This window comes from Fopius arisanus, unplaced genomic scaffold (genome assembly GCF_000806365.1).
Source record: "Fopius arisanus strain USDA-PBARC FA_bdor unplaced genomic scaffold, ASM80636v1 scaffold00018, whole genome shotgun sequence".
In the NCBI taxonomy this organism is placed as follows: Eukaryota; Metazoa; Arthropoda; class Insecta; order Hymenoptera; family Braconidae; genus Fopius; species Fopius arisanus.
This window is the reverse complement of record NW_011887757.1, coordinates 873889-898297: the sequence shown is the minus strand read 5'-3', so window position 1 is coordinate 898297 and position 24409 is coordinate 873889. Positions and strand designations below refer to the sequence as shown.

Sequence of the window (24409 nt, the reverse complement as noted above, 5' to 3'; positions counted from 1 at the left end):
AAGAGACAGACAAACGCTTTCCATCAAAGGAAAATATGCCGCAATCATCCCCCGCCAATGAAGTAGCACTTGGGATGACTTATTTTCTACTTTCAGCTCCACCGAGGGGTCCTATGCGGTTAAACAATTATGGGACTCATTACGGAATGTTCTACACTTGAAGAAAAATTTTATCACTCAATGAATGTTCATAATTTACCCCGAAAAATCCCCGAGATTAAATTTTATTCTATTTTTCATTCTCATTTTTCACTCATTTTTTAATTCATACAATTTTTCCGATGATTCTATCATGTCTTATTTATCCGAATAGTATATGAATGTGTATATAATATATATATAATATATATACTAGACCTATTCATTTCTTGGACAAGATTTTTTTTCATGTCAAAAACATTATTATATTTTATTACTATTATTTAACTGAATAATGCGTAATAATAATGCGAAATTTTCTCTGTTTGATTAGAACGCGCAATCGGACTTTTCCGCGTATCAAAGCGTTTTAATTTTTTTTTTTTGCGATTGAGGGTCGTTCCGACCGTGGGAAAACTACATATACATGTTAAACTTGAATATAAAATGGTGATTAATTTTTTTTGCCCTTCAATAGATTCCAAATACGTGGAAATGATACACTTTTCTAAATTTTGGATGAATCACATTGTTCTTGAGAATATCTCAAAAACGGTTCACTTCATGAAAAAATTGAAGAGAACTTTTTTTTTAGCTCTGGAAATTCTCTACAAAATCAGTCCTATAAAAAATTATCTCAAACCTCAATATTCTGGAGATATCCGCAAAACATTCCAGAAAATCTTGTGAATGTGCGGTTTATCAAGATTTTGTTCGTCACACCTCAGAGAATAAATGAATAAATCCATAAAGTAATGAGTAATAAACATTCTTAATAATTCATAATTATGATTAATCAAAGGATCAATTAATTTTTTAATCATGGAGATGTTAAAATGTCCTAATCTGACCCACAGGTTTCCGGTAATTTCCATAAAACGAGAAGATATCCGCAATAATTTTTTAATGAATGATTTTAGGGTATGGTAAAAATTGGTCGGATGTGGACATCCGGAAATATAAAAGTCCTCGGAAGTTCCTGGGCCAGAAGAGGTGGGCGTTGTGGAGCTGGGAGCAGGCGCTGGATAACGCGATAATGATTGCTCTTGGTTTGTAAGGCCATGGCGCCGTCTCCCACAGCAACGATATACCTATTAAGTAATAATGGTGATAGTGAAGTGCCTGGAGAAAGGGAAGTAAGAGGCCTGCTGGTACGGCTTGATGCCAACGGCAAAGAGGAAAATGGTGGAGTCAACTGGAAAATAGTTTCAGGGGTTGGACGACCAAATCCGATATGAGAGTCTACTCCCCTCGAACTCGATGTTAACCAGAACACCTTCTGATCTTACACTAATCGAGTAATAAGTCTTATCTATCGCGATAAGTGCAAACATTTATGGGTTGTACACTTTCTGAAAATTGGAGCATATTGTCACTCATTTGTTACAAGGAAAAAAATATTTTTTCCTGTTAAAAAAAATTCAATGTAACGTTTTTTAAAGCTGGTTTATTATATATATATTATAGATATTTATATATATTTATTTTATTTTTATTCTAAAATTGGTTCCTTTTTCTTTCGCGCTTTGGATTTTTCCATTTCAATGTGTGAATTCCGATTCTTATGTATCTATCGTTGAAAAATAAAAAATGTACGGGAACAAGAGTTTAATTGAAAGGAAAAATTATATTCGCGAAAACACTGGGAGACTTTTAAATAATTAAGACAATAATTTAGACTCCCTTAACGTTTTTTGATGATAAAAAAATAAATTACTGGGAATGATTTCCTTTTTCGCAAGTGTCCAAACGATTCGTTGAATCCCTCTTGAATCCTATAGTTCCCAGAAAAATTTCGTAATTTTCCGCCATTATTGAGTGTCAATTGAGCAAATGTAATTGTTTTTTTAATGTACGTTTAAACATTCGAGAATGGAGAATTGAAAAAATGGGGAAACATAAATAAATACTAAAAAATCAAGAATTGACAGATAATAATAAATTAATTAATCACAACAATTAACAACAATTAACAACAATTAACTAGAATTAATGAAGCAATAATTTTTCAATTGACAGAAACAATTATAAAATAAAAACACATAGTTTTTCTTTTTTTTCTGATAATTTTCATTGGATATTCGCGTATAGATAAAATTGAGAAAACCGCCATTTTGAGAGTTCTTTCAACTTTCATGTGATTATCTTTTTGGGGGGAGAGACTAACATTTTTGGAGAGAGAACACCGATTTATTGAGGAAATATCTGGCCACGGAGTCAAAAGAAGAAAGAGTCCGTATGTTATTCATGCACTAAAACTCTGTGAGCATCTGAGTTTCCTAGTAACTCATAACCGGGACTCGTTTGAACCCAAATTTTACTGTTCATTGAGAATTTGTGAATGAAGGGGTGGACACGTGCAACATGGTAGATGTTTATTTTACAAGGTTGACAAAATTGGGATGGGGGAAGGCCTGGAATTTGAGCGTGTGCCACCCAGGGCTTAAGCACCTGCCATAACTACTTCCTTCCTCCGGCTCCTGTTTGTGCCGGAGTTAATGATAATGATACAAGTGGAGGAAGTCAACCCTTCATCCTTGAAGAGAAGTTACAACTGAATGATAACATCGCCCAGAAAAAAGAAAACATATCCAATAAAAATTTTCGGAAAACGAAAGTCAAAATTATATTTCAAATTTTCCACCCTGTACAGGGACATTTTACCGTCATACATGAGATTTGAAAACATAATTTACCATTTTTAAATTGTAATTCACGATTGTCTAATCATTAATCGCGTGATTTACGAAGGAGATTACGAAAATTCACAAGTGAAATGGGGAAGTTGGATAATTAGATTTGTTCGGGGCCAGTTTTTTGCCGATATCTCAAAATGCAAGGAGCATAGCGATTTTTTTATGGGAACATTTTTTGTAGAGAAAAATCGGAGCTATAAAAAAGGTATCTATGAAAATTGCGGTATTTCCCTTCAGTCGGCTGAAATCTGGGCTCGGACAAAATGCACTTATCCTAGTTCACACTTCACAACAAAATTACGCAATTGAGATCATAAATTACAATAATTTACTGTTAATTTACGATTTCAATGTAGAAAAATACTAAATTAAAATCATAAATGATGATGTATTGACAATTGTTTAATTGAGCGAATAAATTTATTTATTTAATTAATTAATTAATTTAATTTATTTTTGTATATTAAGATCGTAAATTTTGTTTAGAATAAAACTTTTAGAAAAATGTAAAAATTGAAAGAGTAGATGGAAAGAAAAAAGAAAAAAAAACAGACAACACCATAAATTGTTAATGAATCCTGAAACTCAAAAAGTCATGAAAAGAAAAAAGAAAAAAAAAATTGACAACACCATAAATTGTTAATGAATCCTGATACATCAAACGCGATGGAGAAAATTCATCTCAACATTCGACGTTTCAATAAGTTCCATTAATACTCACTAACGCAATAAACTATATTTAGCGTGTACATACAGGATGATTTGATATCTTTTCAAAAGAGCACATGGCCACCGAGACGAGTTTCGAGTCGATTCTTCCTCTCTAAATAACACCAATGCCACATAAATAAAATTCCAGGTAAATAACAATTACTCCGACAAAAATTGCATTAAACAGTATTTAACATTAAAAAATAAAATAAAATAAAAGTGAAACTAACAAATGGAATTAATCAATAATCGACAACGCATATGTAATCAGATATGCGTTGACGATTATTTATTAATTGCATTTGTTAGTTTCAGTTTTATTTTATTTTATCGATTTTTCCTATCTAAATAACACCAATGCCACATAAATAAAATTCTAGGTAAATAACAATTACTCCGATAAAAATTGCATTACACAGTATTTAACATTAAAAAATGAAATAAAATAAAAGTGAAACTAACAAATGGAATTAATGAATAATCGACAACGCATATGATTGCGAATGCTAATTACTGAATTGAATAAATTTGTTTGAACCGATTGACTGAAATTTTTGAGTTTAATTGTAATTTAATTTGTTTGCAATAATTTAAAATGCGGAATTAGTATTCGGTAAAATATGCAGGAGAATTAAAAAACATTTTGAAACCTCAATAATTTATTTTTGTATATTAAAATTATAAAAATATTTATCAACTTGTCAATGGTCACAAAAAAATAATATAATAGAATTGAATAATTCATTTTTCTGTTTTGATTTTATATAGTTATATTTATTTATTTATACTACATATTTGTTGAAAAATACTAAATTGACGCGGATCTATCAAAAGATTAAATCAATCAAATAGTAACATAAAAAATATTTTTGATTCTTCAAAATCTAATAACAAAAACAAGAATTTTCGTCGTAAACAAATGATTTACAATATTTAACTAAATTTATTTCTAAGCGAAAAATTCGTGATCTCCCCACCGAGTGAAGAATGTCAATTAAAAATGGCAAGTGTTTATAAAGAGATTGATTGTTTGTTTAATTAATTAATTCGTTTGAGATTGATTATTTTTTTTTTAATAAAAAATAATGTTATGTTGGGAGAAATTTTAATGAGTCAGTGTTGTTGTTATTTATTATTTAGAAATTAATTTTCGAATCTTGTTTTTTTCAAGTCGCAATGGCGGTGCATTTGTGTAAATATTTGAATGAATCCCACGAGTTTTCGAATAATTGTGGGTTAAATAAGCCATTTTCATTCGAATGCCTCTTATAAGAGTCACTGACGAACGTAAACAGAAGGATTTCGACGCGTCTCTGGAGTTCATCGGAAAACAGCTACTGGCATTCGTTTATTTTTCTTGAGTCGATGACACGTGTGGCACTTCTCTGGAATACTCCGAAGATTTTCATTCACTCCAGAAATTCGTCGGTGAAATATGTCCACGTGAGAGGGAATAAAAATTTATAATAAAAAAGCGACGAAGTCATTTATATTCTCTAATTAATATACACAGAGAGAAATATCCCTTTTAAAAAAAAGCATGTAACGTTTTTTGTCAGCTTTTTTTGGCGCTATGCATATCAAAATATATCTATATAATATGATATATCTATATATAATATATATATCTATAAATACAATATATAATATGTAATATATATAATAATATATATATATATTATATTATACTAAATTTATATAATATAATATATAAATTTAATATAATTTATTAAAAAAAATTAAATCAAATTATTAATCTTATTAAATTTTTAGACTTTTTTCTTTCTTCTTTTTGAAATTCTATACATGTATATATTATATTGGAAATAACCGTGCATATATATTCCAATGACAACACCCCATACGTGGACGATTTGGCGCGCATAGCGCGCCATATACGCTAGTTCGATAAAAATTACGTGTATTTTCTGTTATTTTTTAGCGAAATGTGGTTGTAGGAAATTTTAGGGAAGTGGAACTGTCATGGAATTTTCCTGTGACTTTTCATAATTTTAATCTGAATTATCTGTGAAAAATTACGTTACCGCCCCTTACATTTTTCCAGTCTAGATTTCTCACGTCTCTTCATCATAAAATATTAAATAAAGTATATGGTTTATATTTCGTATATATATATATATATATATAATCAGGATGTAAAATGGCCGAGACTCTGATTACACATCCTGATATATAAGGACGGTCTAACAAACAAATGTCAAAAATCAAAAATCATATATATATATATATAATATTTCATATACATCTATATACATAATTTTAGAATAAAAATAAAATAAATATTTTTATTTTTTTTATTTTTACATTTTTCCTTTTCCTATTACCATAGTTTTTAAAATAAAATAAATATATATCACAATAAATAATATATAAAAATAATATGAATATATATAATATACATATCTATATGTAAATTCAACGTTTTTTATCAGGTCAGTGTAATAAAATCCTGGAAAAACTGAAATGTTGAATGATGGATCCTTTCGATCGATTTTTTTCTGCTCATTCATTCCATTTTTTCCCATAATTTTTATAGTACTTTTCCCTCCGCGTAATGAGTCTGTCGGTTTAACATAAATTTCTTCACTCGATGTAATTAGTGCTGGGTAAAATAGCACGTAGCACTTGGAGAGTCGGAGGCTAAATAAACTGAATCTCAAGTGGATTTATCTGCCTCTTTCCCAGGCTAGGCGCCCTTCCTCGGCAGCATCTCTCGAGTGTAGCAAAAACTGGAAGATCTCCTCGAGAAGATCTTTTATTACTCGTCCAAACTCGTAACAATGTCAATTTGCCATGTAAAAACGTGTCAAATGAGAAATAATGGTGGAAGCTGGGCAGTGAATCCCTGATAAATGCTGATAAAAGGAAGATAAAAAAGTGGATCAAGAGAAAATCAAATGTTGAATTAAATATGGACATGTGTGGGAGCCATCGACATATCGAATTACTTGTGGATACGTCACGGTGGGCGTTCACCACTGTCATGACGATCTTTTACATGTAATTCGATCCTTGAGGGCGACCCTATTATTTCAAATTGTTTCAAATTGTTTTCCATGTATCGGCGAGAATATAAAAATTGCTTTAAATTCTGACATAACGTTTTTAAATAAAATATGCAGGAGAATTAAAAAATATTTTGAATTATCAATAATTTATTTTTGTATATTAAGATTAATTAAAAATGTAAAAATTACTTTAAATTCTGACATAAAGTTTTTAAATAAAATATGCAGGAGAATTAAAAAACATCTTGAAATCTCAATAATTTATTTTTGTATATTAAAATTAATTAATTGTTTTCCATGTATCGGCGAAAATATAAAAATTACTTTAAATTCTGACATAACGTTTTTAAATAAAATATGCAGGAGAATTAAAAAACATCTTGAATTATCAATAATTTATTTTTGTATATTAAGATTAATTAATTGTTTTCCATGTATCGGCGAATATATAAAAATTACTTTAAATTATGACATAAAGTTTTAAAATAAAATATGCAGGAGAATTAAAAAATATTTTGAAATCTCAATAATTCATTTTTGTATATTAAGATTAATTAATTGTTTTCCATGTATCGGCGAAAATATAAAAATTGCTTTAAATTATGACATAAAGTTTTAAAATAAAATATGCAGGAGAATTAAAAAATATTTTGAAATCTCAATAATTTATTTTTGTATATTAAGATTAATTAATTGGTTTCCATGTATCGGCGAAAATGTAAAAATTACTTTAAATTCTGACATAAAGTTTTAAAATAAAATATGCAGGAGAATTAAAAAATATTTTGAATTATCAATAATTTATTTTTGTATATTAAGATTAATTAATTGTTTTCCATGTATCGGCGAAAATATAAAAATTGCTTTAAATTATGACATAAAGTTTTAAAATAAAAGATGCAGGAGAATTAAAAAATATTTTGAAATATCAATAATTTATTTTTGTATATTAAGATTAATTAATTGTTTTCCATGTATCGGCGAAAATATAAAAATTTCTTTAAATTCTGACATAAAGTTTTAACAATAACAAATGCCTGGATAAAATTTGAGATTAATTCGCAACACCATTTTGTAATTGTAAATTATTAAAGTTCTCAATTAATTCAAAAGTAATTGGTTTTATCGCACACACGAATCTAAATGTGTAATTGCATTTTTAATTCATTAATTCATTAATTATGAAAATGAAATTATAAATTATTCGGATTTATTGGGTTAATAAATATTAATTATCAGGTGTTAATAAATATTAATCCTAACTGTTGTACAATCTAATTAAACAGTAAAAAATGACATTAACAATTAAGAATTGATCAATAAATTGTTAAAAATTCTGACATACCGTTTTTACACAATAACAAATGCCTTTATAAACTTTGAGATTAATTCGCAACACCATTTTGTGGTTGTTAATTATTAAAGTTCTCAATCAATTCAAAAGTAATTGTTTTCATCGCACATACAAATCTAAATATATAATAACATTCTTAATTCATTAATTTATCAATTATGAAACTGAAACCATAAATTATTCGGATTTATTGTCTGTCGATTCGGCTGGTGCAATTATTTGTTAATGTACGTTCATGTGTAAATAAATATAAATCCTAACTAAATAAAGAGTAGAAAATTACACGAAAATTAAGAATTAGTAAATACCCAATTGATTGATAAGTATAATGAATAATAATAATTAATGAGTGAGTCAATCTTAATTTTTGGATTGGCAGAAAAAATTATCTTTTTGTTCGGCAATTGTTGATGGGGATTGAAAAAAATATTGAATAATGATGTTGAATGATTAACAATTCCAGGGGCTCTTCTCTTATTGAAAAAAAATAGGTCGACCCTCGGGAAAAGTCATAAAAAATCGGGGGTGTCGAGACTCCGGGTTTCGCGATGGCGCCAGCGCGCACCCGAGACGAGAGGAAAACCTCTCGTTTCAATTTATGACTTTCCACATGCCCCGAAAATTTTTCAATGACCACTTGAAAATTCTTACCAATAATCATCAACAAACCAACGTCTTCCAACAATACGTATCCCCGAAATTCAATAACAAAAAAAAAATTGTTCACACAAACAAAAAGAAAAAAAAAATTTTTCATTTTCCGATAAAATCCCTTGATGACAAAATTCCATAAATTTGATAAAAAATAAAGATGAAATAAAACTGAATTTGAGATAAAAAATAAAAATAAAAAATGGGTTATTTATACATGAAATTCTGTAAAATTACATTTTTTAATTAAAAATAAATATTTATTATTTACCGCAAAAAACACTTGATTGCAAAATGCCATAAATCTTATAAAAAATAAAGATAAAATAAAATAGAATTTGAAATGAAAAAACAACAATAAAAAATGGTCTATTGTTTTAAATAAATTGATAATACATGAAATTCTGTAAAATTCAATTTTTGAATTAAAATAAATATTTTTTATATACCGAAAAAAACACTTGATTGCAAAATGCCATAAATTTTATAAAAAATAAAGATAAAATAAGACCGATTTGATAACAAATTGCAATAAAAAATGGACTAAACTTTTAAATCAATTGATAATTCATCAGATTCTGGAAAGTCGACAACATTTTTTATTTAAGATAGACAAAAACAATTTTTAAGGATTTCTCAACGAAGAAAACCGAACACGAACGAAAAGGGTGGAGAGTCTTTCCGGAAAACTTTGATTTATGGTATTCGGTAGTTTTTCATTTGGCAGAACGAGTCCTGTAGTTTTCTTCCGCAAATGCGGATTGAGTTATCACGAGGGGAAAGTTACCTCTAATGTAACACGTGGACACCAGATTTACGTATGTCAGGAGGATATCACGAGGAAGTGGTCATTGTTCGGGTCCTGGGGGACACATCCTTTTCGTATTGTTGGCGACAGCCTCCGGTTACATTTTATTAGGGTCTGGGGTCGCGTGTCTTTTCTGGTGTATTGCCTGAACGTCTTCAGAGGTGGTCGGCGCCAGACCTGCAACATCATCCTCTCTTCTTCCTCTTTCTGATCCCCTAACGCCCAATATTTTACATCAACCGTAACATTTCATTTTCATCAAAAAATAAATTTGATTGAATTTCGATTCAATCTTATATTAATTCAATAATATGAGATGTGTAGTCTACTTAATGGTTTATGATCAGAGATAAATAATTTGTTGCAGCGATATCTGTTTGATTTATCACTGAGTAACTATCAATGGCGGGGGACAAATTAATAATATAGTTAATAATAGTGAAAGTCGGAGGTGAGATTGTACAGTGGTATTTTAGCTGAGGGAATGGCTCTTCTGATAATTCAACAAGAATATCACCGGAAATTAAAATGTCACCTCAAACTTCTGCTTCGGCGATAATTTTTCAATTTTCAGTCAAACATATTATTATTTATCATGATATTTCAATCTTGGCGTTTTACTCGATACAATATGTATTCACACGCCATTTTTCTATTTTCAAGTGGAAACTATCAATTTTTCACAGCTGAATATTTTTCCTGGGGAATAATAATCTTGGGACGAGAAAATTTTGGGGTGTAGACCTGAATGAAGTACATTGTTGGAAAATTACACTTGAAATTCCAATCAAAAACATTAAAATTTTAACAATAACAAAGTGACGTGAATTTCTGTAGAATTCTTCATTGACAAATCACTCAATTTCTTGAATATGCCGACCATTTTCATCTCCACTTTTGCAAAAATATCAACAATTCAAGTTTTCATTAAAAAATAAATTATAATTCACCAAAAAACCTCAATATTCTTGAATTATCAAAATCTAAAATTTAAATTTCAAAACGGTAAATTTAATTTCCGTTTCGAATTAAAATACACAGCCTCATATAACTCAAAATCCCGATGACTGTATAATTCAAAGAGAAGAATATTATATTATATTAAATTTATCTGAAATTTTTCAATTACCCAGTGAAACTCATTAATTTTCCCTGAATATTTTTCTCTACAATTTTTCAATTACCCAGTGAAAATCATTAATTTTCCCTGAATATTTTTCCTGATAGACAAAATAATTTCCCATGCACGTTGAATTATCTCCCAGTAATGCGACCGAATTTCCTGATCCCAAGATAATCCCCAAATCGAATTAATATCTTCTTAAATCACATCTCCCACCCGAAAAAAAGAGTATCCAACACGGAGCAACCAATTTAGTAATTGAATCCTCCAGCCACATGGAATAGCTTGTGTAAAAGACTCCGCCCATGGGGTGTGGCCCATGATCCCATCCCACTTGCCATTGGTTTTTTATCCCATTGGGGATTTGGTGTTGATACCAATGCCGGGGGTTCCCTAGATCAGTGTCACTTCTGCAGCATCCGAAACCGCGCACGCGTCTGCATCTAAAATTCGAAAAAATCATCACCAAAAATTCATAATTCATCTTCAATCATTTATCATCCAGTGAATCCAGTGATAATTCGACAGTGACAGTGATCAATTAAAAAATAATCGGTGACGATTGATTGGGATTTCGTTTTGTTGTTCAGTGAAAAATTAATAATGCTAGGCGGTTACGAGGCACAAGCGGATTATTATCCGCAGTGGCACCAGCCGTATGATTACATTACGCAATTACCGTATGGTGAGATGATTTTTATTGTTTGGGTAATGGAGGGTCACGGAGAAAATTGTTCTAGAAAAATTCACGGTGTTAGGATAATAAAGAAGTACGGATTTGATTTGAGCAAGTGAAAAAAAAAGGATTTAAAAGTGATAAGGATATGAGCTTTACTGATTTTTCTGATCAATTTCTCGGTTTTCGGGTTGATCAAGTTTTTATGTCCATTCTCGGTTTGATTCAAGTCCATTGAGGATAAGTTTTGTACTTGATTCAAGTTGATTCTTCCACTTGATTCAAGTCCGTTCGGATTAATTGTTTTCTGGTATGAGAGTCGATTTTTTATTGTCTGGGGTGGTTTAACCTTGATTTTTAAACTTGATTCAAGTTGAATTTGAAAGCTGAGTCAAGTTCCTTGGAATTGATTTTTTCACTTGAGTCAAGTCGATTCTTTGGCGTGAATCAAATTGCTTCGATCTTTTCTGAAACTTATATCTAAGTTGATTCACCCCTGATTTTTCAATACTTGATTCAAATCAATTCTTCGACTTGAATCAAGTTGAGTCAGCCCTGATTCATCAACATGATTCAAAACGATTCTTTTCTCTTTTCTTTCGATTTGATTCAATTGCTTGAAACTGCTTTTTCCACTTGACTTAAATTCATTAAGACCGTGTTCTCCACTTGACTCAAGTCAAATCAATTCCTTGGCCTGATCTAAATCAATTCAATCAGCTTTATCAACCTAATTCAAGTCAATTCGTCAACTTGATTTAAATCCCATCATACCATTTTCTTCACTTGATTCAAGTCAATTCTTTAACTCAATTCAAATCTCTTCAGACTGTGGTCTCGACTTGACTCAAGTCAAATCAATTCCTTGGCTTGATCCAAGTCAATTCCTTCAGTTTTATCAATTTAACTCAAGTTGATTCTTCGACTTGATTTAAATCCCTTCAGAGCGTTTCCTTTACTTGATTCAAGTCAACTCTTCAGCTCAATTCAAATCTCTCCAGATCGTGCTCTCCACTTGATTCAAGTCAAATAAATTCCTTAGCTTGATCCAAGTAAATTCCTTCAGTTTTCTCAATTTAACTCAAGTTGATTCTTCGACTTGATTTAAATCCCTTCAGAGCGTTTCCTTTACTTGATTCAAGTCAACTCTTCAGCTCAATTCAAATCTCTCCAGATCGTGCTCTCCACTTGATTCAAGTCAAATAAATTCCTTGGCTTGATCCAAATAAATTCCGTCACTTTTCTCAATTTAACTCAAGTCAATTCTTCAACTTGACTCAAATCCCTTCCGACCGGTCTGTCCACTTGATTCAAGTCAATTCTTCAGTTCAATCTACCTCAAGTCCACCCGATTTCACCTCGTGATTCAGACCTTAATTTCACCCCATTAACCGATCTTTTAACTCAACCTCCCAGGTCACATAAACATCCCAGATGCGGACAGTCAATCAACCTATTGGGGTGGTGGTGACTCCGGAATATCGGGCGGTTCCTCAGGTGCAGGTAGTCCAGCGGCATCAACACCACCTCCAATAATCGAAGAAATCGGTATCCAAGATGGAGTTTACAGCTCTCCAGTGCAGCATTACTCCCCACCGGTGCACCAGCCATATCACAACATCCCTTATCAGCACCTCCAACAGCCCCAGCAGATGCCACACCCCGTTCCCCAGGAAATGGATCAGAAGAGCAGATCAGCGGAATATGGCAGCTCGTTGCACCAGATGACGGTTACCGGTAATTCCACCCATTTTCAGATGAATCTCCAACAGCATCTGGCGTCCAGGGTGGAAAATGGCGTCGTCATCAGACCGAAGAGGCGAAACACTGCCAATAAAAAGGAGAGAAGGCGAACGCAGAGCATCAATAATGCATTTGCCGATCTCAGGGATTGCATTCCTAATGTTCCTGCTGATACCAAATTATCCAAGATCAAGACCCTCAGACTCGCTGCGTCGTACATTGGGTATCTCATGGCGGTTCTTGATAGCGATGAGGGAGAGGAACCGCAGACTTTCCGGGCGGAAATACTATCCAACGGGCGACGGAACAAGTCCCAACAAATTACGGTGGGTCTTCCTGAATATTTTTATTTATTTCAGGATTTTTATATCGATATCGATATCGATTTGTTAGTGCATATGGAGATTACTATAATATAGGAGATTCTGCCTATTTGGTAAATTATTTTTTAGTTTGACCTTCATGGGAATTTTTACCGTGTAGAGTAGTGGGAATATAATTATAATTATGGTGAATGATACTATAATTATAATTATGGTAAATGATACCATGAGCATGTCGGACCGTTTACCGTGCGCAATTGAATTTAGAAAAGATTGTTTTATTAGAACCTAGAGATGAGGTAATTCTCATTATCCAACAATTACAAGAATATTTTTTTGGCAGACATTATAAATCATATTTAATTGATGTGGATGAGCAGACGTCGCCGAAACTCACACTCCAAGAAATTAAACATTCTTCATTATCATACACGGAGAGAAATATTTAGTAAAAATTACGGAACTTTTAGTTCACTTACCGATTACAGAGTTGATTCGAAAAATTTAAGTGATGGTATCGTTATTTTTCACCGATAATTCAGATAAAAATTACGGAACACCCCGGAAAAATTCTGTGACTTTAGATAAAAATTACGTGACAGTTCCATAAAATTTCCGACAACCACATTTCGCTCCAGAATTACGGAAAATACACGTAATTTTTATTGAATATTTCTCACAGTGTAGAGATGAGGTAATTCTCATTACCCGACAATTACAAGAATATTTCTTTTGGCAGACATTATCAATCATATTTAATTGATTTGGATGAGCAGACGTGGCCGAAACTCACACTCCAAGAAATTAAGCATTCTTCATTATCATATGTAGCTACTTCCGGAAATGGAAAGAAATATCTTCCAAAACGTTGGATTTGAACTTTTAGTTGAAAATTAAATAAATTTTTAAGATAAAATGTCATTGATATATTTATATAATTATATTAGATCGTTTTGTTTGAAAAATTATTTTATGAATTCAATGCCTTGATCAATTACAGAACGAGATGTGCCAGTCCTTGGAGAATTACCCGAACGAAGAGCTATCGAAAGGCAAAGGACGAACTGGATGGCCCCAGCACATGTGGGCCCTCGAGCTCAAGCAGGAGACGTCATCCACAAATCCGTCGACGGCGACGTCAGTTCATCAGTTACAGTAAATACCTCCCCCTTTGATTCATCAGAAAAAAAAACTAGCCGTTCAGTACGCGCGTTGGAATGATTTATGATTTTTTTCTGATCGCGTTGAGAGAAAAATTGGATCTGCCGAAAAGACGAATGTTTACCTGTAGAGAATTCACTGTCTCGAGATTATTTATCCGGAGGAAAAATGTTCGGCTGTCAAAAAATGATAGTTGCCACTTGAAAATAGAGAAATGGTATGGGAATGTATATTTCTGGATTTCTTTTTGTCAGTGGGTTATTTTAATTTGCAATTATTCGAGGTTGAATTCAATTTCAATTAAAAATGGGAATTGAATTTATGAGTTATCTTGAGAATTTAAGAGAATTGGTTTGATGTTGACGGATGATTGATTTTTCAATGAAGACTTGAATTTTCAATCTTTTGACGGTTTTTCATTGCCATGTGGACCTGGAAATTGAGAATTATCAGATTATTCATGAAGTTAACTGATTCGTCAATTAAGCATTCTCCAGAAATTTCATATCCCTTTGTTATTGTTAAAATTTTAATGTTTTTGATTGGAACTTCAAGTGTAATTTTCCAACAATGTACTTCATTCAGTTCTACACCCCAAAATTTTCTCGTCCCAAGATTATTATTCCCCAGGAAAAATATTCAGCTGTGAAAAATTGATAGTTTCCACTTGAAAATAGAAAAATGGCGTGTGAATACATATTGTTTCGAGTAAAACGCCAAGATTGAAATATCATGATAAATAATAATATGTTTGACTGAAAATTGAAAAATTATCGCCGAAGCAGAAGTTTGAGGTGACATTTTAATTTGCGGTGATATTCTTGTTGAATTATCAGAAGAGCCATTCCCTCAGCTAAAATACCACTGTACAATCTCACCTGCGACTTTCACTATTATTAACTATATTATTAATTTGTCCCCCGCCATTGATAGTTCCTCAGTGATAAATCAAACAGATATCGATGCAACAAATTATTAATCTATGATCATAAAACAATACATCCACTCTACATATCTCATCTCATCCCACCAAATAAAACACTTTCGGCAGAGCCCATTTTTTCTCTGATAAATTACCTCTTCAAACTGGTAAATTACCTGTTTCAAGCCGCAATGTGCAGATTATTTAGCCAGCACTCGAAAAACCCCAACCAAAAGCCAAAAATTTCTTGGAAAAAATGTCTAGTTTACGGTCCAAGTATTGTAAAAAGTCTAGGCTAGTTTGTAAATAAAAATACCAAAGTATTAAACCGGTGTTTCATGTACTATTATGTGTACTCTCTTGTATATAGATACTTTTTCAATCACTCCCATCACGAAATAAAAAGTCTCTACCGAAGGAGTATTAAAGAACAACCAAACCCTGCGATTCAAACTCCAAATGTACTTTTTATTTATTTACCATTTTATTTACTACTTCTAGTTTCTGTTCCCAAAAGAATTTATTTTTATTCTATTATAACAACAAAACAACTCATACCTATAAGTTTGTAAAAATTTTGTATAAAAGACTAAAGTATCTTAATAAACATCAGAATAAATTCAAAATACTGTCCAATTAATCTAAATTTTAATTATATAATTAACCCTTTTAAACTGAATATTTCCTTAAGGCCCGGACGGACTGCCTGGAAAAGATAATTTACTCCAAAATTGGGACTTCTAATTACTCCATTAATTAATCGTTTTTTCCGATAATTGTTAGCTAGAGGCCTAGTTGTTGACAATCGCTAGAACGCTAGCTAACAATTATTGAAAAAAACGATTAATTATCAAAATAATTAGGAATCCGAATTTCGGAGTGAATTATCTTCTCTAGATAATCCACCCGAGCCTTAAAACCATCAATGCCATATTTTTTTTATTAAAACAATTTCCTCTCGTTTTCTACGATTCAAAGAAAATCCATCGCTCATCCTTTTTTCCTCAAACGTTCCGACTGATTCCCTCATAAAAGCCGTCATTATCCCCCTAGAAAACGAATTCCGAAAGATTCTCCAAAAATGATACCCAATAACACTTAAAAATCGCCGCCAAGCCGAGTGTAAACGATACATTTCCCTCAAGTTCTCCGAATCTCCATTTTCCCGACAATAGATGCCTTGTCCCCTGAAGAAGAGGAAGAGTTGATGTAAAAAAAATCCCAGGGTATCAAAAATCCCCACCGAAAAAACCACTCATTGATCAGAGGTCAAGGAAAAATGTCTAGACATTTTGCCTCGTGTGCATTAACATCAGTCTTCAACTAAACATTAACAGAGACATTGTACTAATTGTTTACTGATAAAAAATCCTGAGTGAATTGCCATTTGTTTAGAGAATACGTCGAGTGATATTGAAGGCGCATTGAATTTTTTTTCTGACAGCTAGGCCCTCGTACCTCTGATGTGGCACCACATAATTCACTCTGGTCGAGACGCCACGTCGTATTAGGATCAAATTTCTGCGAGGATGTCTTCTAATTTCAGAGTCCAGCTTCCGTTCCTGACAAATAGTCCGTGTGGACAGGGTTCACTGCATTATGTAAACAGAACTCGAGACTGAAATATTTGAGATCCACTTGACACGACAAAAAAAAAATGTACTTGAATAAAGTATATTTAATACTTTATTCTACTAAATCCGATTTTCAATGAATATCGATAAAAAATTGATTTTTCGTTTATTTTAATAAATTATAATTCTATTCAATTCCAATGATTCTAATAAATTATAAATATAACAATTATGAATAAACGAGGATTGAGTATAAAGTATACTTGATTAAAGTATTCAATTTTTTTCGTGCGATTTTTTCATTTACATTTGCTGTATTAATTTTTTTTTCTGTGAAAATCATAATCTGGAGTGATAATAATAATAATCATAGGGATTACTATTATATAGCGGAATAGTAATTACTATTAGCTAGTGATATCAATAATAGTAATTACTAGAACAATTAATACTATTAATAATAATTTCTATTAATACTAGTAATAATAGTAACTATTAATAATAATTACTATTATTACTAATGATAATGTTAGTAATGGTAATTACTATTGGCATTAATAGTAACTACTATTATATAATGTAATAGTGGTGACTATTATTATTATTCAATAGAAATAAAAAAATTCAATTCATGAAAAAAACAAAAACAAAAGTATAATTAAAAAAAAAATTAAACTCGCAAAAAACACTGGATTTTTGGACTATCGCCAATATTTTTTGGCGATAAAAAAAAGGAGACACTGGGGATTAATTAATAAAAATTTTCTCGCAAGTGTCTGATTTTACCCGCCATTTTTTAAAATTCTGCTTTATTTTAAATCTCATGAGCTGGAAGGAAAATAATTGCACAATTAGATTTTACGATTCCCAGAAAAATGATATTTTTCTCGGACTCAATCAGCGACAGCTCCGAAAATTGACGGAATGTATCAGATTTTTTAAATTTTATTTCTACAGAAATTTTGGAAAAATAATTGTCAATTGCGTGTTACGCGAAATGTTTCGCTATTTTTCTTGAGTATTTTTTCCGTGCATCACAATACGTCCAGTAATATATTTTTTTTATGTCAATGGATATAAGTACAGTTAAAGGGGAAGTGAGCACGCGTCAAATATACCGCACGCGCAGATAGCAGAGACGTAAACTCTCGCCTTTGATGCATCCCAGAACACCTAATCCAGATAAACATTATTTTATTTTTAGTTGGTGCTCTGATGCTCCTCGATTTACCGACGCACTTGTAATTAATAAAATGGATTGAATCAACTCCTCGGTGATCCAATCATTACGTAAATCAAGGGGGCAAGTTGAGATCAGTCACAGCGAAGGGGAGAAAGTCAATATAATAAACCGAATCATCCCCATTATTTCATAGACGAGGGGCATTACCCACCCCTCTCTATTCAATTACTCCTCAATTGGTTAAAGCAATACTTAAAATCTCTCCACAAGTCTATCTAAATCATCAGGCCAGCAATCTGTTAGGCAATTAAAGTGTCATCTTGACCAGCACCAGGTGGACCGTCACAGGAGTAGACCACCGTGAAACGAGTCATTGATTTTTTGGAAAATCATTAAAATGTCATTAACAATTACCCGACGATTTCTTCTAGCTCATGAAAAAATCATTGGAAATTTTCGTTACATTTCTGTTGAAATTCCTCAGAATCTAAGGGAAATAGCGAAATTTTCATCATTACCTTTTTTGTAGAGGGGATTGAGACTCATAAAAAAGGTTATTACAAAATTTTTGTAATTTATTAACTAATGGAATTAATAATCTTTCAATTCTGTAGCGAAGGGATGAACTAGGGTAAGTGCAATTTTTTCGACGTCAATTTTTCGCCAATATCTCGAAATTGAAGGGAGATGACGATTTTTTTATATATACCTTTTTTGTAGCTCTGACTCTTCGCTATAAAAAGTGTTTAGATGAAAAATTCGCTATGTCCCTTCAATTCGGAGATATTCGCTGAAAACCGGCCTCGAAAAAAATGCACTGATCCTATAGTTTACCATTTCGCTACATAATTAATAATCAGTCCGTAATACCTAGAAAAAAAATCGGGAATCCCCAGATTTTCTGTAATAAAAATCGATTAAAAATTTGATTTCAATGAATTCCCGTTTTTTTTTTATTTGAGCACGAACAGGTACCGTAAAAATTGAGTTTTCATGTTTCCAAATAGTTAATAACAATTTCAATACATTTTAAGTCTAGGTTTTTAAAATCTTTATCGCTGGTGTACAGAGACGTGTGGAATTACAATTTATTATTGACTTCCACGACATCCCGAGCGCAAACCACTGGACAAACAGCAAAACCCAAAGTTATTTTTACCGATTTAAATCAGTCGGAAGCGATTTGTAACGCAATCACAGGCAAATAAAATATTCACATACACACAAGGGCCAATGACGTGCCAAGGACTCATCTAATCCCTTCTTCGCCGGTTGCAAATGAAATTAAAATACGATTGACAGGGTTTAAGCTTGAAAGAACGTGAGTCAAGGTGACTTGTCACTGTAACTCATCTATTACACCCTATGGGGCAGACAGAAATGTTTGTAGACACTAGGTCAGAGATCCAGTCTTTACCCCACGGTGACGCAAAAAAAAAAACAAGGGAGAAACCAATTAACAATTAATTTACGTGTCAAGGTGTTCTCTTTAAAAAATAAATGGTGAAGGGTTCTGCCTAGGATGGACCGAGGACGAATGATGATGAACGATTCATTTAGGGAACACGAAGAGAAATATTTCAGAAAAATGATGGAACATTTCACGTAATCCCCCAGCGAGAATTATTTTCAGGGAATAAATCTAGAAGTTTTAGTAAATTTTTGGGTTTTGTCACCGAAAAAATTCTGAAAAAGTCACGTAATTTTTCTGGATGTTAAAATGGAATGAAACTTCAAGACTTATTATGTCAATCGATCTGATTGCCATTCGATCTCAACTCATGGTATCCCTCGTGGATATTCTAGAGAATTGTGTATGGGCGACTCGATGTCTCAATGGAAATGGAGACAAATCACCAGGAGTTTATCGAGATTGCACGCAGGGGGTCCTGGACGCGGATTCGATTTTCACCCTCTGTCGCCTCCGCAACTTTTTCCTCATTCTCATCCCCTCGGTGTTGATAAAAAAGGAGAAAAGAGCACTTGGAATAGGCACGTACTATCCACTGGGATTTAGCACGTGTACAGAGGAAGAGAGATGACAGAATTTTCCCTTCGTCTCTCAACCTGGGGATTAGGATCCCTATAAAACGTGAGGATTCTCCTGGAAAAATCACCACTTGATCTGGATATACCGAGAGGACACAATGGTTGCTACATCGTGTACAAGTGCTTGTGTGCTCGTTGCTTGCCTTCTGGCTGCTATTGATCTAGTGATTTGTGATTATGGTAATGAAAATATATATTTATTCCACTTGAAAATATCGAGATTATTTGGTTTGATAATATGTAGTCTACTTAATGGTTTATGATCAGAGATAAATAATTTGTTGCAGCGATATCTGTTTGATTTATCACTGAGGAACTATCAATGGCGGGGGACAAATTAATAATATAGTTAATAATAGTGAAAGTCGGAGGTCAGATTGTACAGTGGTATTTTAGCTGAGGGAATGGCTCTTCTGATAATTCAACAAGAATATCACCGCAAATTAAAATGTCACCTCAAACTTCTGCTTCGGCGATAATTTTTCAATTTTCAGTCAAACATATTATTATTTATCATGATATTTCAATCTTGGCGTTTTACTCGAAACAATATGTATTCACACGCCATTTTTCTATTTTCAAGTGGAAACTATCAATTTTTCACAGCTGAATATTTTTCCTGGGGAATAATAATCTTGGGACGAGAAATTTTTGGGGTGTAGACCTGAATGAAGTATATTGTTGGAAAGTTACACTTGAAATTCCAATCAAAAACATTTAAATTTTAACAATAACAAAGGGATGTGAAATTTCTGGAGAATGCTTAATTGACGAATCAGTTAAATTCATGAATAATCTGATAATTCTCAATTTTCAGGTCCACATGGCAATGAAAAACCGTCAAAAGATTGAAAATTCAAGTCTTCATTGAAAAATCAATCATCAGTCAACATCAACCCAATTCTCTTGAATTCTCAAGATAACTCATAAATTCAATTCCCATTTTTAATTGAAATTGAATTCAATCTCAAATAATTGCAAATTCAGATGCCCCACTGACAAAAATAAATCCAAAAATATGTAACTCTCAATTTTTTGACAGCTGAATATTTTCCGGGGGAATAATAATCGCGAGATAAACAGGAATTTTGATGAACAGATCATTTTTAATTGCACTTCACTCCGTGTACTTTTATTCCAGGGATTTTTGATGATTTGTATTGCAGATGGAGATCAACCGACAAGTTTGGATTTCAATGGACTCTGCAACGGGGGTAGGTGTTCAGAAACTGGCGATGGGATAGCTGGTGCTATGTGGTTTGGCCCAAGACTTGGCAGGAAGAGAAGATCTGATGAGAAAATGGAAACGATCGATGAAGACGTCGAAGCTATGGCTGATGTCATCAACGGTGGACCCTGGACTTACGTGCAATATCCCGGTAAAAATAATAATAATAATAATAATAATCACTTCATCATCGACAAATAGCGATTTTTTTCAAAAATACCTTTCGATTGTTAATTACTCGTGTTGCCGATTTCACTCGATCGATCGTGGCGGTTGAAAATTGAGAGGACGGTTTAAAAAAAAAATTGGCGAATCAATCGATTTTCAATTTTTGAATCCCTCGATTCTTCCAATTTTCTCCATTTTCACACTTTCATTCATTTTTTTGATCTACTACAATTTTTTTTATTTATTGTCAAAGTACTTTGCCGATTTTTACGAAATGTGACACCTACCGATTTTTCCGATTTTTCATTCTTTAATAACTTAATAAATAATTAGAAATTTAATTATTAATAATTTAGGTATTTTCTATTTTTGAATTTCTCGATTTTTCCGATTTTCAATTCTAATTAGTAACTTAATAAATAATTAGTAATTTAATTCTGAATAATTTAAATATTTCAAATTTCGCATTTTTTAATTAATTTCCATTTTAATAATTATTAATTATGTAAAGTGATTAACTCTCCGTAAATAATCCACGAAAGAAAACCGGTAATCGAATTCTTCAACTCCAGAATTATCAACCCTCAAATAGATTTCCCACGCATGATCTAAAGTTTGTAATTAATTTTCCATTAAAAATGGAATCCTTTATCTAAATTTCCAGGGGCCGGAGATAAACGACACACGACCCAATTCACCCCCCGACTCGGCCGAGAACTAACCGACGATATTCTCCAAAAATACCTGAATTACGATCTCGAGAGAAATCGATTGTCCCGGTACATCGACAGAGAATTCGAGGACATGACAATAAATCACCACCAGCCACCAACCCCACCACCCCAATTTGCCCCACGTCTTGGTCGTCATCTGCCCTTCAACCCTTCCCCGAGACTCGGTCGTCACCTGCGATTCATGCGAAGAGCCTGATCCCCCAGGAGTCACAATTCCAGGAGCAGACGATGAATTTAATATCACGTTTTTGCGTCCCGACAGCTTCACCTAGACATGGAGTACCATAAGACGGCATTTATACCTGTATTTTAACATTTACACGTAATTATTGTGTTGTATATAAAGTTCATGGAGATCACGTGAAATTGTGGTTTATTTTGTGGGGTTGATGGGATTCTAGACCACGAACTTCCTCTTCCCTGTCGTTAATTCCGCTTAAGGGTAATCCCGGTAAATTTTACTGGCGACGAGGAGAGAAAAATTCAATAGAAATTACCAGAGAACGTGGAAATTGGTTTTTCAATTGCAATCCTAGAGCGAAGTGAAAACTTCGAAAAGGTGGGACTTAGGAGAGAAATTGTGGGAATTTTCGCGTAAATTCTGTGATCTGTTGAAGTAAAATTACCCAGCGTCATTTTTCCTTAAGGCCCGGATGAACTGTCTGGGAAATATAATTTACTCCAAAATTGGAACTTCTAATTACTCCGTCAATTAATATAGTATAATCAATTATTACAATTAGTATATCAATTAATATATAGTAGTTGTTGACAACCACTAGAACGCTAGCTAACAATTATTGAAAAAAAACGATTAATTGCCAAAGTAATTAGGAATCCGAATTTCGGAGTAAATTATCTTTTCTAGATAATCCACCCGAGCCTTAACGATTGAGTGATTCTACGGAAATTTTTTCATCTCGTGTTGGGTCCAGAGGAAGTGGAGATTATTTATAATAATAAATTAAATGGAACTCGATCTCGCAGCTAGAATAAAATTTTGATTTAGTTTTTTTTCTTTAAAGTTTCAAATTTAAAAGTGCGAAAAATCCACTTCATATAAACAAATTCACATATAAAAAATAGAATAAATCAATTTTTTTACTTACACCAATCCTCGACTGCGGATATCCCCAATGTCCTCTGACGGCATGAACTAATTCCTGTTCTTCCTTGTCGGCGAATTATCTAGAAAAAATAATAATTTAAGAAAAAAAAATATTAACAAAAATATTCAAGTGAGAGACGTGATATAATTTTTAATTTTAACAAACTTACGGTATTTTTCGATTCATCCGTAATAATGTCCACCACTAATTTATTAATATATATAATCTCACCAATGGAATACAAATTTAAAGTCTCGATATATAAAATAAATAATATGATATAAAATAAATAGGATGATATAAAATTTTGATTTAGTAAAAATTAATTAATCAATTAATTATTTTAATTTATAAAATAAATAGAATGATATAAAATAAATAAGATGATTCTTATTTTGAATCGAAATCAACTCTTCAATCAATTTTTAATAAAAATAATACTCAAACACAAAGTAGGGATGAAATTTCCAGAAGGGATAGGTGATAACCGGAAATGGTGGGCCATGTGGTGATGTTAACGCGTGGCAATAACCGTAAAACGTAGAAACAAACAAAAACTCTTGTTTCAACAGCAACTGCACTTTCACCCATCCTCCCACTACCGATATTACCCTTTTTCAGTCGATGATTTTTCCATTGGCAGTTTATTTTTCCAGTCCCCCTTCCACCCCCCCGGGGGGTGGTGTGTGTTCCTGCTTGGATTTATGACCAGAAATTTTTCTCGGACCAATAAATGACTTGTGAAGAGGATCCACAGATAAATAAATTCAACTTTCACTTTTTGGTTTATCGAAATGGTGTTTTTGTACTTTTTTTGTCGTTTTATTAATTTTTTTTTTTGCATTTTTTTTGTTAAATGTATTCACAAAACGCTTACAATACGCTGAATTATGCTTATGAGACCCGAGCTAATTCTTCAGAACACACGTATGATACATTTTCATCGTCTTCAATTGTATTTATAGTATAGCTATGACTCAGTAGGCATCAACTTTATGAAAGGGAAATATTCGGGTGAATATAAAAAAT

The 24409-nt window shown here is 32.3% G+C and overlaps 2 protein-coding genes across 2 annotated transcripts; both read left to right on the top strand.

Annotated features, from left to right (window-relative positions):
- Positions 1–10780: 10780 nt before the first annotated feature.
- LOC105263999 (heart- and neural crest derivatives-expressed protein) lies at positions 10781–15570 on the top strand. Its single transcript, XM_011300548.1, has 3 exons — positions 10781–11195; positions 12603–13255; positions 14253–15570. The coding sequence occupies exons 1-3, from the start codon at positions 11114–11116 to the stop codon at positions 14409–14411; spliced, it is 894 nt and encodes a 297-aa protein (XP_011298850.1). The 5' UTR covers positions 10781–11113; the 3' UTR covers positions 14412–15570.
- Positions 15571–20222: 4652 nt separating this feature from the next.
- On the top strand, positions 20223–22559 carry LOC105263998 (PBAN-type neuropeptides). Its single transcript, XM_011300546.1, has 3 exons — positions 20223–20321; positions 21308–21520; positions 22202–22559. Exons 1-3 carry the CDS (start codon positions 20240–20242, stop codon positions 22465–22467), a joined length of 561 nt encoding a protein of 186 aa, XP_011298848.1. The 5' UTR covers positions 20223–20239; the 3' UTR covers positions 22468–22559.
- The last annotated feature ends 1850 nt before the right edge of the window (positions 22560–24409 follow it).